Genomic DNA, 16,368 nt, shown 5'->3' with positions numbered 1-16,368 from the left:
TGGAGCCTGTGGGCGCCCAAGCCACCGCATCATGCTGCAGGCCCCGTGGTGAATGCCACCCGGCATTTTGTCACCCCCCTCAGTGGTGACACCCGGGGCGAATCGCCCCCACCTCACCCCCTTCCTTCGCCCCTGCCTTTACCAATAGACTTGTTTGCTACCATTTGTTGTTCTCTAAGTTAAATGCTTGACACTTGTTAAGAGTGTTAAATGTGATAGAACATTTGCCACCTTTTTTTAAAGGCCCAAGTTCTTTCCAAGGAACACAGCAAATCAGCAAAGTAGATACTTCTCGCTTGATTTTGCTATCCTTTCTATTCTTAAATTCTATGTGTAACCTTACCATTTATACAGTAGTCAGGGAAAGCAGTTGCTAAAAACATTATGGAAAATAACACTTATCTGAAGTTTTAATGTATGTACTTAGAAATGAATACATACTGTACGTTTCCAATTATTATTTCTCTTTCCAACCAAGAGATATTATTGATGTTCCATGATTAGGACATGCTTTCTCCCCAGATTTTTCAGTTATGATCTTGATATCCTTTGCTTATAAATAACTGATCCTGAAATAAATATGCTTTGCTTTCAAATAAACTTGCTCAACACTTGCCAGATGTCTGAGGATGACACATTTTGTTTTACATAGTGCCAAAAAGTCAAGTCCAGAAAACTGTTGACATAAACTGGTGAGGAATTTGAAATAAAATGAACCCCTTATAAAATGTGAGGGGAAAAAATAATTATTATTTCATAATATAGAAGCTAAATCATATAGGATTACTGCTGCATGCACCTTTCTTTTCTACCCAGCATCTTCCAGTGATGTTAAAAATGTTAACATAAATGGGGGGGGGACTAGCACCAATAAGAGGATTTTTTTAAAAATCATATATATATATATATATACACACACACACACACACACACACACACACACACACACACACATATATATATATATATATATATATATATATATATATATATATATATATATATATATATATAGTGTGCTGCCACCATACACACAGAGCATGCAGTAATAGCACATGTTTGATGGTGGGACCAGTGTTTTCTCAAGCAAAGTACCAATGGCGTAAAACCTCAAGGCTTGCCAGAAATAATGGGAGCTCTAACAGTCCCCAAATGGACCCAAGGTAGTGTGGCATCTGGGCTGTGTACATACCATACATTTAAAGTGCATGGCATTCCCTGCAAAGAATCCTGGGAACCGAGGAAGGGTGGGATACAAATTTAATTAATACAGTAACTAGAGGATTAGCAATCTTCATGGCCATAAGGCTTAAAGTGAGAAGTTTGCCCTATGGGATCTTATGGCCCCGTTGCCTCCTTAGATTTTATATAAATGCTCAAGGGTTAGCTTTACAATAGGTAATGTTTCAGCCCACAACAACTTCTTAAATCTAACCATTGAAAGAGATCAAGAATTTCCTGGATATAGCTGGTATTTGGCCCTTGTAGACAGCGTCCGGACGGAAATCCCGGACATATGGCAACCCATGCCGGAAGTGTGAAGAAGAAGAAAAAGTTTTTTGTGTCTGGATTTTCACTATTTGAAATATGGCAACCCTACCCCAAATATCCTAGACCAGTGATCCCTTGACTCCCCATCACCATCACTTGAAAATTACTAAGGATCTTGGTGGACCACTTGATGATTCCTGCAATTGTTGTAGTTTGCAACACTCTGTCTTTTTACAGACATGCTGTGGAGCACTTGAATGAAGCTCAGTTTGGGAACCCCTGTCCTAGACGCATTAGGAGCCAATTATGCAGAAGGTTCATTGACCTGAAATCTGCTTTGCTCATCTGCTCTGCTCATCAATACATGGTGAAAAAAATGTGGACTCAACTGGCATCTACCACCATGGATAAAAGGCAGTTCTTCTTTTAATTAAAAAGCTTTATACTGAAACTTCACTTCAGGTTTGTTGAGGCATAGATGGGCATGTGGCCATCCTAGTTAGTATTTCTCAGGGCACAAGGCTCCATCCTGGCAAAGAGCCTTTTTTAAATTTGCATACTAATGATCTAGTGCCAGCTCTTGTAGTAGTTGCCCCTCCTAAAATTGCATCTAAACCGCTGCTAACATGCTCATCATGCAGTCTTGCTCTCAAGGACGTGGCTTGGCCTGAAAAGGCTATTGCAAGACATTTCAACTTCTTGCATTAGCAAACAGTGCTTCAACAACTATGATAAAAGTAAAATAATGAACTCCTCCAAAAGGAATTTGGTTTATAAATGGGGTTTTCAATAAAATGAGATCAAGCAAATTAAAATCGTTAAAAGCCACAGATTTTAGTTCCACAGGCTCCAGGATGTCGTAAATATGTTTTAGTTTGCGGAGAGGAATGTCGTGCTATGCCGGGCTACTCTGGAGTCGCCCCTTGCCCACCTCCCTCCATCCGTGCCTGCTCCCCATGGGCCTGGGCTTCTCCCGCTGCTGTCTGGGAAGCATAGCACGCTGAGCAAGGAGCAAGCAAGCACTAGTCTGGTGGCCATTCAGCGAGGGGGCAGGGCTCAGCACAGCCTGGCCTGGAGACTGAAGGGCGGCCTGGCCTCAGGAATGTACCCTTGAGAGCGCAAGGAAGGCAGACAGAGCCCTATACCCAGCCTGTATGGAGCCTCTGTGGTCACTGACCTCTGCTGGGGTTGCAGACATGGCAGGAAGGCCAGGCTCTGGGTCCAAAGACACCCAGTGGCAGGCTGGCAAGGGTAGGGATGGGGGCCGCCAGGACACGCCTGTGTGGCGGTGGGGGCCGCCTCCTGACAAGCTGTTCTGCCACCTCCACCAGGGCAGAGCAGGGGTCATAGCTGCCAAGTTTTCCCTTTTCTCGCGAGGAAGCCTATTCAGCATAAGGGAAAATCCCTTTAAAAAAGGGATAACTTGGCAGCTATGGCAGGGGTCCCTGTGGGAGCGAGCACCTGCACAGGGGTGCTTGGTTGCACCCCCTGAGAATGTTGTGCCCAGGGCCGCAGCTCCCCTGCCCTCCACACTACACCACTTACTAGATGAGAAACTTACTTCACAAAGAGAATAAAGCAGACAATTCAATGGCTATTCCTCAAGACCAGGAATGGGATGTTTCAGCCCTTCAGACGTTGGGCCATGTTGGCCAGAGTTCATGGAAGTTATAGAGCCACATGTTCCCCATCCCTGCTCTAGATGATAGGAAATGATTATTTTCCTTAGGCTCACACATACCCATGCACTATATAAAACTGTAGCCAATTTATTATAATTATAACTGATCATGTAACTGCAAGTGCATAGTGATTAATTGCTCCATAGGCTGCTGTCAGGGTTGTTGTGGCTACTCTTGAGTAACGACTCTCCACATCTGCTTGCCTTTTAGATGTTTTTATTAGTGCACATTATTTACAGTGTAAGGTGCCACAGATTTCACGTCTGCTCATTCCGAATCAGATTCCTGCACTGCCAATTTCCGGCTCTTAGACCAACACAAGAGCCTTGGAACCGTGAAGCGCCTCCCTCTTCTTCGACGCCTCAATTTCGGTGTGTGTGTGGGGGGGGGAATGGCCTGCTGACCGACTGACTCCTGTCCCCTCTTTCCCCCTCCCTCTCTTCCTGCCTATGGAGCAAGGGCTCTTGGATGCTGCTCGAGGGCCGGCACTCCCTTTCCGTTTCCTGACTCTTGTCACCTGACCCTTCGCTCGAGTTGGTGCTCGGAGACGAGCTTGTCCTGATGAGGGGAGGCTGTTCTCTGTAAGCCTCCCCCCTTACATCCGCTCTATCAATTATGTAACTATTTTTGCAAACCTATCCTCCTTATATGTCCAAACATGTAGCGCTCATAACCTAGTTTTCAATTAGCAAGCAAGATCTGGGTGAAGTCTAGAATGAGATCGTCCTTCTACAACATTTGATAATTATTTGTTGCACAGAAATTTCAAAGAAGTGGAAGTTGTGCTTCATTTAATTCATGTAATCTACTTCTTTTTTACCTCAGTTATGGAAAACTCTTTGTTACTCACAGAAACCGCAGGCAAACGGGAAGAGGAAAAGGTGGATACTTATACTGCAAGAATAGGGAGTCCCAACTGTGAATGTGACCCTTCTCTCTGGTCTTTGGGACTCTTCCCAAGCCCTACCCCTTCCTCAGACCATGGCTCTTTGCAGCCCTCCTCCGTAGCCCCGCAAATCATGCACACATTCATAGCATATAATGTAAATAAGAATGCCATGTGATAAATCAGCGCTGCTCTATCATCAACACAGGGATTTCTGGCTTACATGCTGTAGCCTTTTTGTAATGTAGTAAAGACTGACCATTTGCATAGAGCGGTGCCTGACTCTTGCATGTCAAATAATGAAGTCAACTTACTTTAACTTATTAATTGAGCTTATCAGGGCTTTACCACAAATGCCCTAGCAAACAGAGGGCTAGGAAAAGTCCTAGGGCAATTTCAAAATGAATTTTCACTGAGGGTAGAGGAACTCAAAAGGAAATTTAAATCATGCCCCCAAAAAGGCATTTTTAATCTTCATTTAAAAATAACAAAACACATATTTATACAGGATTGCAGCCTGAATTGGTTAAAGGTGCTAACAAGGGACCTCATAAATTTCTAGGCATATGAGGAAAGTTTATCCCATTCTCCTAGGCTTGACAAGATCAGAGGAGCCACAGGGGTTTCCCAGTTTCTCTCCATATGCTCAAGTAGAACAAATGAAAGAATGGAACAACTCTATATCTGAGGTTAAAGGGAGATACAAAACAGAGGAAGGATGTTTCCTCTTATTTATCTTATTCAAATATCTATAGGCTGTCTTTCACATAAAATAATAAGTGGTTTGCAACGTAACATTAATATAAGAGACAAAAGATTACCAAAAATATATGAATAACAAAAATACCACGACTAGCCAAAATTCCTAATAGAGGCAGCACTAAAAATCAGTGTTCCAGAGTTCCATTGTCACAACTTCTTTAGATAACCATGTTTTGTAACCAAATGCATGTATCTCTTAATGGTCTCTCATCTGCCTCCAGCACCAAAATAAAACCCACCAGAAACTGCTGGTTTTAAGACCACCACTCTCTTATTTTCTGAATGTTTATATTTTCCAATGCAACTGAGCACTTGTGCAAAATGACAAGCAAGGCACAGGACTTATTTGGCTACTATAGGTGGTGAACAGTGATAGGCAAAATGATTCCAGATAAAGCTGTCGTTCTCATTGATAAGCACATTTCAACGTTTTGGGGCAAATGTCAATACCTTAACTCCCTTGCCTTCTTCTTGGTCTTAGCACTCTTCTTCGCTTATATACATACAAAAGCTTAGTTGTAAATTGACGAAAACATGGCTATTTGGCAGTCCAAGCGCAGCACTCTGAGGAAAACAGCATTTTCCTTTTAGAAATGCAAGCTCTTCCTTTCAACATCTACTCAATGAGCACAATCTAGCCATAGCCTGTTCCATTCATTTCAACTGAGAGAAGCAAGCATATTCTCAACTCTCCCATTGAACTCAATTGAGTTTGAAGTGCTTAATTAATCTGGACTGCAGAGTGTCCCAAGTTGTTATGAGAAGGAGGAAAAAAACAATTTGAAAGTAAAACTTTAGGAAGTGAAAGTGAATGTCCTTCAATTCTGTAATCATGCTTTCCATTCCTACATCGACAGCTGCAAACATTTGGGAAGGATTATCCTTTAATTTAGACAAAAGCAAGCATTCCTTAGGTAAATCAGCACTTTTTTCCCCACCATCAGACCCATAAAACCTTTTCACGACACAGATTTCAAGAGAACCCTTTAAGGTTTTAGGATGTCGCCCCTTTTACTAAGTAACAAAATACACCCCATGGTGTCTCATTGACCCCACTCAGCTGTCCTTTGACCTCTTCAATTGTTGTAACCTAACTTCAGGGGCCACAGAACTTGCCTCCCGTATCCAAAAAGGCTAATGTTGCTTCCTCCTAGCACCTGGTGAAACAAAATGCAGGGAGTCTTCCTCCCCCTGCCCCCCCCCCCACTACAGCTACTATGCTCCAGATGTTCCCATCTAAAATCTTTCTGAGAGTTGGCTTTCTGTCTGTGTGGTAACCAAGAAGCAACAATTAAGACCTGGACTATGGCAATGACCCTCTTGTTCATTTGGGCCTGAATACTCTGTTGGGCCTCCTGCCCCTAAGGATACAACAGGTCATAAAACAGGAATAGATCTTTGGCCTCTTGGAAATACTGGGGTATTTAAGTACAACAAGAAACAATAGGAGTCCAATGTTCCATATAAACGAAGTCAAGCCTCTTCAACTGACCCGTAGCAAGGAAGAGGTCAGTGGATTCCTTTCCCCCCCCTTCCACGTATTAAAATATCAATTGCATACTTTCCCTTCCGCTTCTTTTGCCCAGCTCCCCATATCTTTACATATTTTATATTTCTGAGAGAGCAGAACATAAATCTCGTTTTCATTAAATATTTGGCTGAAAGAACCCACAGCTTATGGATTATAGCATGAATTTCTAGATAGAAGGAACAAGTGGTGATCTCTATCACAGAATCTCCCATCCTCATAAAAAAACCTACCAATGTAGCATTTGCAGTTGAAAGAATATGTCCGATTTCAATTTGCAAAAATGCAGTTACAGTTTTCAAATACCATGCCAACTGTTTTTGATTCTTTTCTGGTAGTGTAATAGACTAGACATAAGTAAACAAAATGATACTTAAACTAGACAGGAGAGCAGTGCTTCTAGTCAGAAAGCTTGCTGACTCAGGCTCAGCCCATTCTGGATGGAGTTGCACTCACCTTGAAGCAGCAGGTTAGTTCAGGACATCTGAACTAGATATCTCAGATAAAGCTATAGTGTTGGATGCTAAGGGAGTGGTAGTGCTTTTGCCCCACTTCAGCTGGTGTGCCAACTATGCCCATTACTGGGGAAGGCAGACCCAGCCATGGTCTTACAAGACCTGGCTGCAGCAAGATTGGATTACCGGAATGTGTTTTACATAGGGTTGCCTCTGAAAGTCATTTGAAAACTGTAGGTGGTACAGATGGTGGCTGAACTGTTGATGGAGACTACTCATTCAAAGGACTGGAACATATATCTTATTATATTCTTGTAAATCAATTTGGGGCGCCTCTGGCTGCATAAAGAGATCTATAAATACAATGGGTTGTACAACTAAGTTTTACTCAGAGGAGACACACTGAAATTAATCAACCTAAGTTAGTCAGGTTCATTGATTTCAATGGGACTACTCTGAGTAGGACTAGAATTGGACAAAACCTAAACTTCCCTAAACTCAGTTTGACACTTTTAACAGAGGCGTCTTTTCCATAGGGCTTAGTGGCTTGTTGCACCAGCGGCCTCCCCTTTCCCTGCATGCCGCTAGATGGTTGGCGGGGCTCAACAAGCCACTAAGCCCAAGGCTCCTCCACAGCCGCCACCTCCTCTTGCTCGGCTGAAGGAATCCCCTCAGCCACCGCCCGCCGAGCCGCTGTTGTGAGGGAGCGGTGGGAGCGGCTCCTGAGGGGCCTCCTCTGCATCACTGATGCCCGCCCCACCACCACCACCACTTCCCAGGGCACAAGCAGCAGCGTGGCATCCGCCTCCTGCTCTTCGGGCCGCTGGGCAGCAGTGAGAGCACCGGTAGCGGGCTGTCGTCGTCAGACAGCGGAGGAGGCACCCTGGCGCCTCACAAGCGAGCGCGGGGTTCCGGCTGTCTGGCCTGCCGTGCCGCGGCCACCACACCAGTGGCGTCTTCTGTGGGCGGCGGCTCCAGGGTTATCAGGTGGTCCACAAGTTGGGCCCCAAGTTATAAATTCTGGGAAAGGGAGGGGGCGCCGGAGGGATATTTGTGCCACGGCACCTGATGTGCTTAACCCTGTCTTTTAAACCTTAAATAGCTTTGGACTTGTATAGAAGAGCAGGCCTGTATGTTCCTGCTCAGATTCTGAGAGCATCAGGATATGCCCTCTTAGCTGCCCAGCTCCCATCTGAAGCACAGGTGGCATTCTCGAGGGCAGCACTCAAATTGTAGAACTCGATTTTACTCTAATGCTCCCTCATTTATGGCACCTCTCTCGGCTGAAAACATTTTGAGTTTGGCATGACTTTTTTTTAATGCTAGTTCTCCATTTTGTTACAATTTTCTTAGTTTGCTTCTGTAATGATGGTTTTGGTTTTTTTTAATATATGTATGTGTGATAATAGTTCCCTTTTTGCACTAGGAAGCAGGGCCGTCTTAAGCACCTCTGGCACCCTGGTGCGACCGATCCAACCAGCGCCCCCCCCCCGCCCCATTTCCCAGTGCGGCAGGTGGGCGGGCAGGCGCAGTGCGGCTGCCGAGGGCGCTGCTGCGTGGAAGAGCAGCCGGTGGGTGGACGGGCGCAGCTGCGATGCGCCCCCCTGGCGGGCCGGCGCGTGGCGCCCTGCGCCACCCAGCCTGGCCGTAGGGCCAGCCCTGCTAGGAAGGCAGCATATAAATGTTTATACAAAATAACTGGATCAATATTAAGATAAAGACTAATAATATACAGTAGTACCTCTAGTTGCGGACTTAATCTGTTTTGAGGTGCCGTTTGCAAGTGCTTCTGTGCGTAGCGCACAGATCATTTCTGCACATTCACGTGCACATGCACGTTCATAAGCTGAAAGTCCGTAACAAGAGGAGAACGCAACACGAGGTATGACTGTATATTGTGTGATATCCAACATTACTCATATGCAGAATATTCACCAGAGACCCACTGAAATCAATGGCCTTAGGTACCTTAAATCCATTCATTTGTGTGGGCTGCTTTTTAACTCACTTTGGATGCGAACCGTATCTTGCTTAGTATTGGTATTAAAGGTAAAGGTAAAGGGGCCCCTGACCATCAGGTCCAGTCATGTCCAATTCTGGGGTTGCGGCACTCATCTCGCTCTATAGGCCAAGGGAGCCGGCGTTTGTCCGCAGACAGCTTCCGGGTCATGTGGCCAGCATGACAAAGCTGCTTCTGGCGAACCAGAGCAGCACACGGAAAGGCCGTTTACCTTCCCGCCGGAGTGGTCCCGAACATGATTAAAAATATACAAAGTCCATCTTTACTGTCTTTTGTCTAGTAGTTTTGAAATATAAAACAAAACTTTTGTGTACAAGACCAAAAAAACCCTTTTAGGTTGACATTTCAGCAGAAATATTTATGCTTTAAAAAAAAAACCACCATATTCAAAGTTTCAATACATTTATTGAAACAAATAAGTACTGTAACTGGATTCAATGACTAATGGTTTTTACCAGAGTGTAAAGTAACTAGGAATGATACAAGGTTCCACAAGGTCATAAATCGTAATGTTTATGCTCATGTTACAATAACTTCACAGAGGCACACACTAGCCTAAGTGGTATGAATTCATGTGCAAATTAAAACTTGATAATTAAAAATTGATAATGTAATTGAATGCTTCTGAGGAAAATGTCTATGTTAGAAGGCTGAGAAAAAATACATCTTTGTACTTCCCTCACTGCTATTAAAGACGATGAAGTCACCAATGATAAATGCATAATTATACAAGCATGAGAAGAGAAGACTCCTTGGAAAAGACCCTGATGTTGGGAAAGATGGAGGGCACTAGGAGAAGGGGACGACAGAGAACAAGATGGTTGGACAGTGTTCTCGAAGCCATGAGTCTGACCAAACTGCAGGAGGCAGTGGAAGACAGGAGTGCCTGGCGTGCTATGGTCCATGGGGTCACGAATAGTCGGACACGACTAAACGACTAAACAACAACAACATACAAGCAGCACTCTGAATGTGAAAATAACACTACCTTTTTTGTATTCCTTTCAACCTTTTCTAAATGCATTCATGATGTACGATTGTTCAAATTTATTCTGCCACTTGATCCAGATTGGCGAGTTTTAAAGATCTGTAAAATAAAATAAAAATAGTTTAAAATAATTGAAAATGGCAGAGAACCAATAATATTATTTGTAGCAACAAAGAAGCCTGAAAACAAAATTCTCATGTGGCAAACCCACTTAGTAGTTGCTCTAATTTTTGCTCCCAGTTATACATTCAGTTCTACTGGTGCTTACTTTGGAGTAGTCACCATTAAAACTCAACAGAGCTTGCTTTTGAATAAGCCTAAATACAGTTTCTTACATAATAATACTCCCCACAGACAATAATGTTCTGGAATATATTTGAATAAATATAACAATAGATTAGTATAGATCAAACACATTTCTGATAAACAGCAAAACTCCAGAAACAGCTGGTATAATAAAAAATGGCAATCTCTCACATTTGAAAACTACTGAAAACACCGAAAAACCAAATATCAAATAAGCCACTTCATATAGTAACACAATGGATCATCAAGCAGCCTCCAGGCAGTTTGTATTTCAATTAAATACAATATGGATACTCCCTTATGTGAATTAGGTGAGTGGTTCTAAATCAAAAGTTAATAAATATGAAATGTGTGTTTCCTTTTGGAATTAAATAAAAAGTTTTCATTCTCCAGATTTGCTATAGTGAAGCAAATGTGTGCACTGACGGGCAGGAGAACAGTTTTAATATTTAGAATAGAATAGAATAAATCTTTATTGTCACTGTCCCCTTGCGGGTAACAACGAAATTTCTCGGTTGCTGTATGAACTCAATTAAGACATTCCACATGAAATAAAATACTAATAAGCACAATACAATACAGAACAATAAACAAATAAAATAAAATGACTTCAAAGTCCAGAATTTCCATTTAAGGCCAAAATTGCTCTAGGAAAGAAGAGGAGTTAGTATGCTTTCCAATACACATTTGTAGTTATAATTCCATTTGCTACAGTAAAATCTGTTACTTGAAATAAAACCACCTAATTTTACTCATAGAACTAGTTCTGTGCCACTAGCAGAGATGTCTAGATTAAGGTGCATATTATATGCATATTAGGATTAAGGGAAGAGTGAAATTTTATAAATATTTTAACTTTAGTACGCTCAAAAGATTTGTCAGGCAACATTTCCCCTTCATAAATATACCCGGATTTTGGGAGCACAGGCCCAGATTCGGCACCCTCTGTCCACCAGTGCAAGTGCTGTTGCGCTAGCATAAGGACAAAAATTAAGGTTGCACAATATGAAATACAGCACCACAGTTGTAGTACCAGAAGCTTATTGAGCAACATAAAGGACTGGAATTACAGCAACAATCTGTTATGGAACCAGAACAAGAACCACAGAGGCTTCCTGAGGCTTCTCTAGGGCAACTAGTATACTGCTAAGTGACCTTAAATTAGTGTGACATCAAATTTCTCCCATAGTTTTACAGAAAGAATATTGTTATTTATGATAAAAAGGTAACCACTAATTTAAACAATGTCAAAAAACACAACATTCAAGACCTGTATACAGCTGTCATACCAGTACTGATGCCACTGTTGTATTGTTTTCACATGCCATGAGTAGAAACTCTGTGTAAGAGAAGCTTTTCATTTAAGAGAGAATACTAGAACCTAGAAATCAAATGCTGAATACCAATGACAAGTTCTAAGAAGTGTGCCACAGAGTGAAACTTGCTTTGGAAAAGCCAGTGTGGTGTAGGGGTTAAAGTGTCAGGACCTGGGAGACCAGAGTTCAAATCCCCACTCAGCTATGAAGCTCATTGGGTAACCTTCAACCAGTCACCCTTTCTCTGTCTAATCAACCCCACAGTGTTATTGAGAATGAAATGGAAAGGAGGTGAGTCCATGCTACTCCTTGTGCTTCTTGGAGAGAAGGTTGGATGAAAACTCAGTAATAAAAGAAAATAAATAGAAGTCCATCGCTAATCTGCATTCATGAACTGGTGACACAAGCCTAAGCATACTTGCATTAAAATGATTCTGATTAAATCCTTGGGAGTGCGATATCACATAACCATCTATCATGTGGTAACATAAAAACTCCCTGTGTGGATGGTTTTAACCACATGGAGAAACAATTGTCTGTAGAAATCAGCTACACTTTGCCAAGATTTCTGAGTGGTTGCAGAAGTGTGGGAAAAGCCAACTTAAAAGTGTGCCCAGACTACAGGGTTCAAGCCACTAAACAATCCATTTTTTTAAAGTCACCATCACCACGTGGTTATATAGTTTTCCCCTCCCTTCCATGAAGCATGGCATATTGGGAACATTATGTTGTTGTTGTTAAAAAAATGTATACTGCCCTTCATCCAAAGATCACAGGGTGGTTCAGAACATAAAAATACAAAATGAGAATACAAAATACATAATAAAACAAACACCAACCAGTAACACCCTCCCACAAACACTATTATCTAATCGAGCAATGTACAGCTGTCTCCGGGAGTCCAAACACATTTCCTTTTGTCTTTCAAAGTAGTTGCTGGCAATGGAACATGACCTTGAGTTACAGTTCCATTAATCTATATCTTATTGGGTAGGTTTTCTATAATTATTATTTGTGGGTGGTCTGCGTCCTATAATCAGAACAGCACAAAATTTTCAAGCAGCACAAAATTTAAAAATCATGCCAATAGTAGAGTGTTGAGGAACTGGAAGCAGAATACTGTAAAAACAGAGACTTCGACCGCTTTCCACAGCTTCCCAAAAATTATGGTGTCAGTGTGAGTTATTGGGGGGTCCTCTTGGTGCCTCAGCACGCAAAAACAGAGACTTTGACCACTTTCCACAGCTTCCCAAAAAGTATGGTGCTAAGAATAATTTAAGACTCTAGCTTCCCAGTAGAGTAGAAGACAGGTCTGCCACTATCACACAAAAGAGCCTGGGATCAAGTCAGTGACACTAAACTCTTTATTTGCCCCATTTGCAGCGCTCTCTCTCCCTCTCTCAATCTCTCTTTGTCTTTCCAACTTTCCACACTGCCAACTTTTTAAAACTACTGCAAACGCGAGACGGATATCAAAGTCAAGCTACATGGTTTCTGACCAAACTGCAGAACCCTGCAAAGACTTTACTTATTATTATTTACTATTTTTGAAGTCCACAATACGGTTCCTTCAGGGCAGAAATCACTATTTTGGGGGCCACGTGCTGAACATTTCACCTGCTAGTAATGACATCTTTGTATTTTCTTCTAATTACACTCAAAGCTAAGACCTTTGGCCCTGGGCCACAGACCTCTATTCAAGCTGCACACATTCTCTTAAGCACCCTGATCCTTTGTTGTCATTCTCAGTCTTTCATCTATTATTTACATCCATTGAGAAGGGAGCTACTCTACCATTTGTGAAGCTTTAAAGCTTCTAATCATCTTAATTTCTTTGCCTTTTCTACCCCTGCTTCCCCCACCCCACAACACAGCAAGCAATTTGACAGAGTCATTTATTCAAGCCAACAGTTTTGACACCTCTGAAAGCTTATCAAAAGTAGAAGAGCACTCTCATATGTATAAGTTTGCTCTTACTAGACAGCTTCAGCATCAGCAGCTTTAAAAAAATAAACATCATTTTCATCCCGTAAAACATATCAAACACAATTAAGCTTCACCAAGAAATCACGGAGCTAGCTTTTGAATCGAAACAACAGGGAGCAATTCCAAATGTTTACAATTTAAATGCTCTCTTTCTTCTGAAAGCAGGAGTGCTAATGATATAATCAGGCAAAACCTCCTATTAAACTAAGCAACTAACAAAACCCGATTGCTTTTTTCATGAGGAAGGAAGAAAATCAGCCAACAACACTTTGAACCACGAAGTAGAGCTGTCTGGGCTCTTTCTTTCTTTTGGAAAGGGCTTGAAGAATATGGCCTAATGCACATCCCACATGCACAAAACACAACATTAAAAAAAAACCATGCTGTATCAGTACAGAATAAAAAGGCAATTTTCCTATACAGAGAGACAATCAGAGTTCTGACTCTCCTGCTGAAGGCAAAATACAAATAAAAAAGTTGATGAGATTATTTTTTACCATGATTTTGATAGCCAGCTCTGATTCTTACACCTACTAAAAAGTCTTGATGACAACATATGATCCATCTTGGTGCTTTCTTTTGGTACTGCCTTCCTTCCTAACTGGGTTTCCTTGTTGTCTGCCTGCTCTGAAAGCCTCTAGCCCCTTTGTCTTTTCTTATTTTCACCATTTGCTTCAACTAGCAGTCCACTTGAGACTCATCCATCTTACCGGTATACATCCTCAAGTGACAGATGCTCTTAGAAATGACCATACTGCTGCATGAACAAAAGATAACATCACCTCTAGGAACTCAAGGGAGAAATACAACAGCAACCTTAACACTGCGTTCTTCTGATGGTTGCCACATCGTAAACCTCTCAGAGTAAAACAAGAAAAGCAGTTACAGAGAAAACAATTTAGCAATTATTTGAATGACACTTTCAAACTTTGCAGTGTAGTTTATAAGCTAAAGGCTGAGATCCTTGCAATTCATCCCCTCTGTGAATTGCACTTTAAAACAGAGGACAACCTCAATACCGGTAGGAACCCAAATGCACATTTTCAGGTAATCACTTTGTTTCAATGCAAGAGGTAATGCAGAATGGTGTGTATTTACTAACACACACACAAAGTATGGAGATTAATAGTAAAAAAAAACTTTAAAATAAAATTTATTTTTATTTAAGAGCTAGAACTGTTAAATACATTTGCAGTATGGTTCAGCTGACTTTGAAGGGATTTTGTTCTTTTATACATTTTAGTACAGATTTGTTTGTTTGTTTGTTTGAAATTAAAGGGACAACAGCAGACCCAGAATATAATCATACCATGTACATTCACTCTAGTCTTTAAACATTTACTCATAAGTGCAATTAGTCATTACACAATGTGTAGCTTGGGATGTAAAAAAGAAAGATAAAAGAAAGAAAAGGATGCTGTGAATAGCTATAAATCACTTCTCTAACAAAGGAAGGTCATATTAAGATCTCCCAGCAACAAACTAATGAGACGCCACATATGAAAACAGTCATTCCTCTCTAGTAAGAGAAAACTATGGACTGAAAGTCCATTTCTTTCTAGGGAAAGGGCAAATTTTATTTCCTCCCAATCAAATTATAAATGCAGAACAACCTTTGCTAGATAACAGGGTTACTTACTCCTCAAAACAAAGGGGAAAAATCAATACTGATTATGATGTGGAAACAAGGGGGAAACAGTATTGTTGAAAGGAATGGATCAATTGGTCCAACATTTTTAATGAATTATACATTTGTATGATTCCAACATACCATTTAGCACCATATGCATTAGTCCCTAATGAGTTACAAACAGAAAACAAAGTAAGACCCTAAACACATGGTCAAATATTGGCCTTCTTCAGACATAAAGCTAACCATAGGCTTGTTTACTCTTCCTTGCCTGCCAGCACTCCTATGAGGGAGTTTGGAAGCTTTCCCTTCCCCCAGCATAGATTAGCTGCACATAGTTTATCATGACATCCAGAGCTCAACAACATGCAGTGTGTTGAAGTAAGCCAACTTCAAAGTATTAGTTATGAAGCTGTCTTGTCTCAACAAACTATAGTTAAGATTAACCATAGTTTAGGGTCCAGATGATCTGATAAACTGGTTAATCTAAAAGAGAAACAGAAACTTCCAGTCTCCTCCTTGCATCCTGAGGAGGGAAGGGTGGCTTGCATGAATCTGAGGCACACTTGATGCTAATTTTTATTACATCTCAATGCAGCCACTAAGTTTAAAGTTTTCTTCCATTCCCAGCCTTATAAAGAACAAGTATAACAGGAATTACACATTCATAAATGTTTTGAGGATCAAAAACATCTGCAACTGAAGCCAATTGCAAAGTAAAGTAGGAGTGGGGGTATTATGAAGCACTTTAATTTTTAAATTAATTTTTATTAAACTTTCCAAGAGAGAGAGAAAATAATATCAGCAAAAAAACCCCCAAAAAACCAAGGAAGCATATATCAGTAACATATGCTAACACACACAACTACATTAATGGAGACATTGAACACTCAACACTAAGGAATTGGACCAACCAGGTAAGGACTAAATAAGCAAAGGAAGACATGGAAGACATATTCCATACTGATCTTTTACCCTGGGAGCACCTGCACTTTGCAATTCCCTGCCTATTGATATCAGGAAGGGGCCATCAGATCCTGGTTCCAAATACATTCTTGTTTAGACAAGCCTACACCGTTATCTAGAATTCTGATGTTTTAAGTTTATTGCTGTTTTTAATTTTCTGAACAGATTTTTAAAATTATTTTTGTAAAATACTGTACATTGAAGGTTTTGTTTTGTTTTTACAATCAAGTGGTATATAACTTTTATGAAATAAATGAATGATTCTACAGACATTCCCAAGAAAGACAGGAAAAGAACATGTTTGGGGGTCCCCCTGCTTCAATCAAGGCTTCAAGCAATATACTAGTCGTCG

At 41.2% G+C, this 16,368-nt stretch overlaps 1 protein-coding gene across 10 annotated transcripts in view; it reads right to left on the bottom strand.

The window, feature by feature from the left end:
* Positions 1-16,368, bottom strand: part of GREB1L (GREB1 like retinoic acid receptor coactivator) — a 173,353-nt gene that overhangs the window by 76,715 nt on the left and 80,270 nt on the right. For all 10 annotated transcript variants that reach the window (XM_035125264.3, XM_035125266.3, XM_088676268.1 and 7 more), the window contains exon 3: positions 9,813-9,911. In XM_035125264.3, coding sequence (XP_034981155.2) covers positions 9,813-9,848 — 36 coding nt within the window. In that variant the 5' untranslated portion in view covers positions 9,849-9,911. The remainder of the gene's footprint in view (positions 1-9,812; positions 9,912-16,368) is intronic.

This window comes from Zootoca vivipara, chromosome 8 (assembly GCF_965207765.1).
Source record: "Zootoca vivipara chromosome 8, rZooViv2.hap1.1, whole genome shotgun sequence".
NCBI lineage: Eukaryota > Metazoa > Chordata > Lepidosauria > Squamata > Lacertidae > Zootoca > Zootoca vivipara.
Note: the sequence above shows the minus strand (reverse complement) of the source record. Positions and strands in the feature narration are given on the sequence as shown.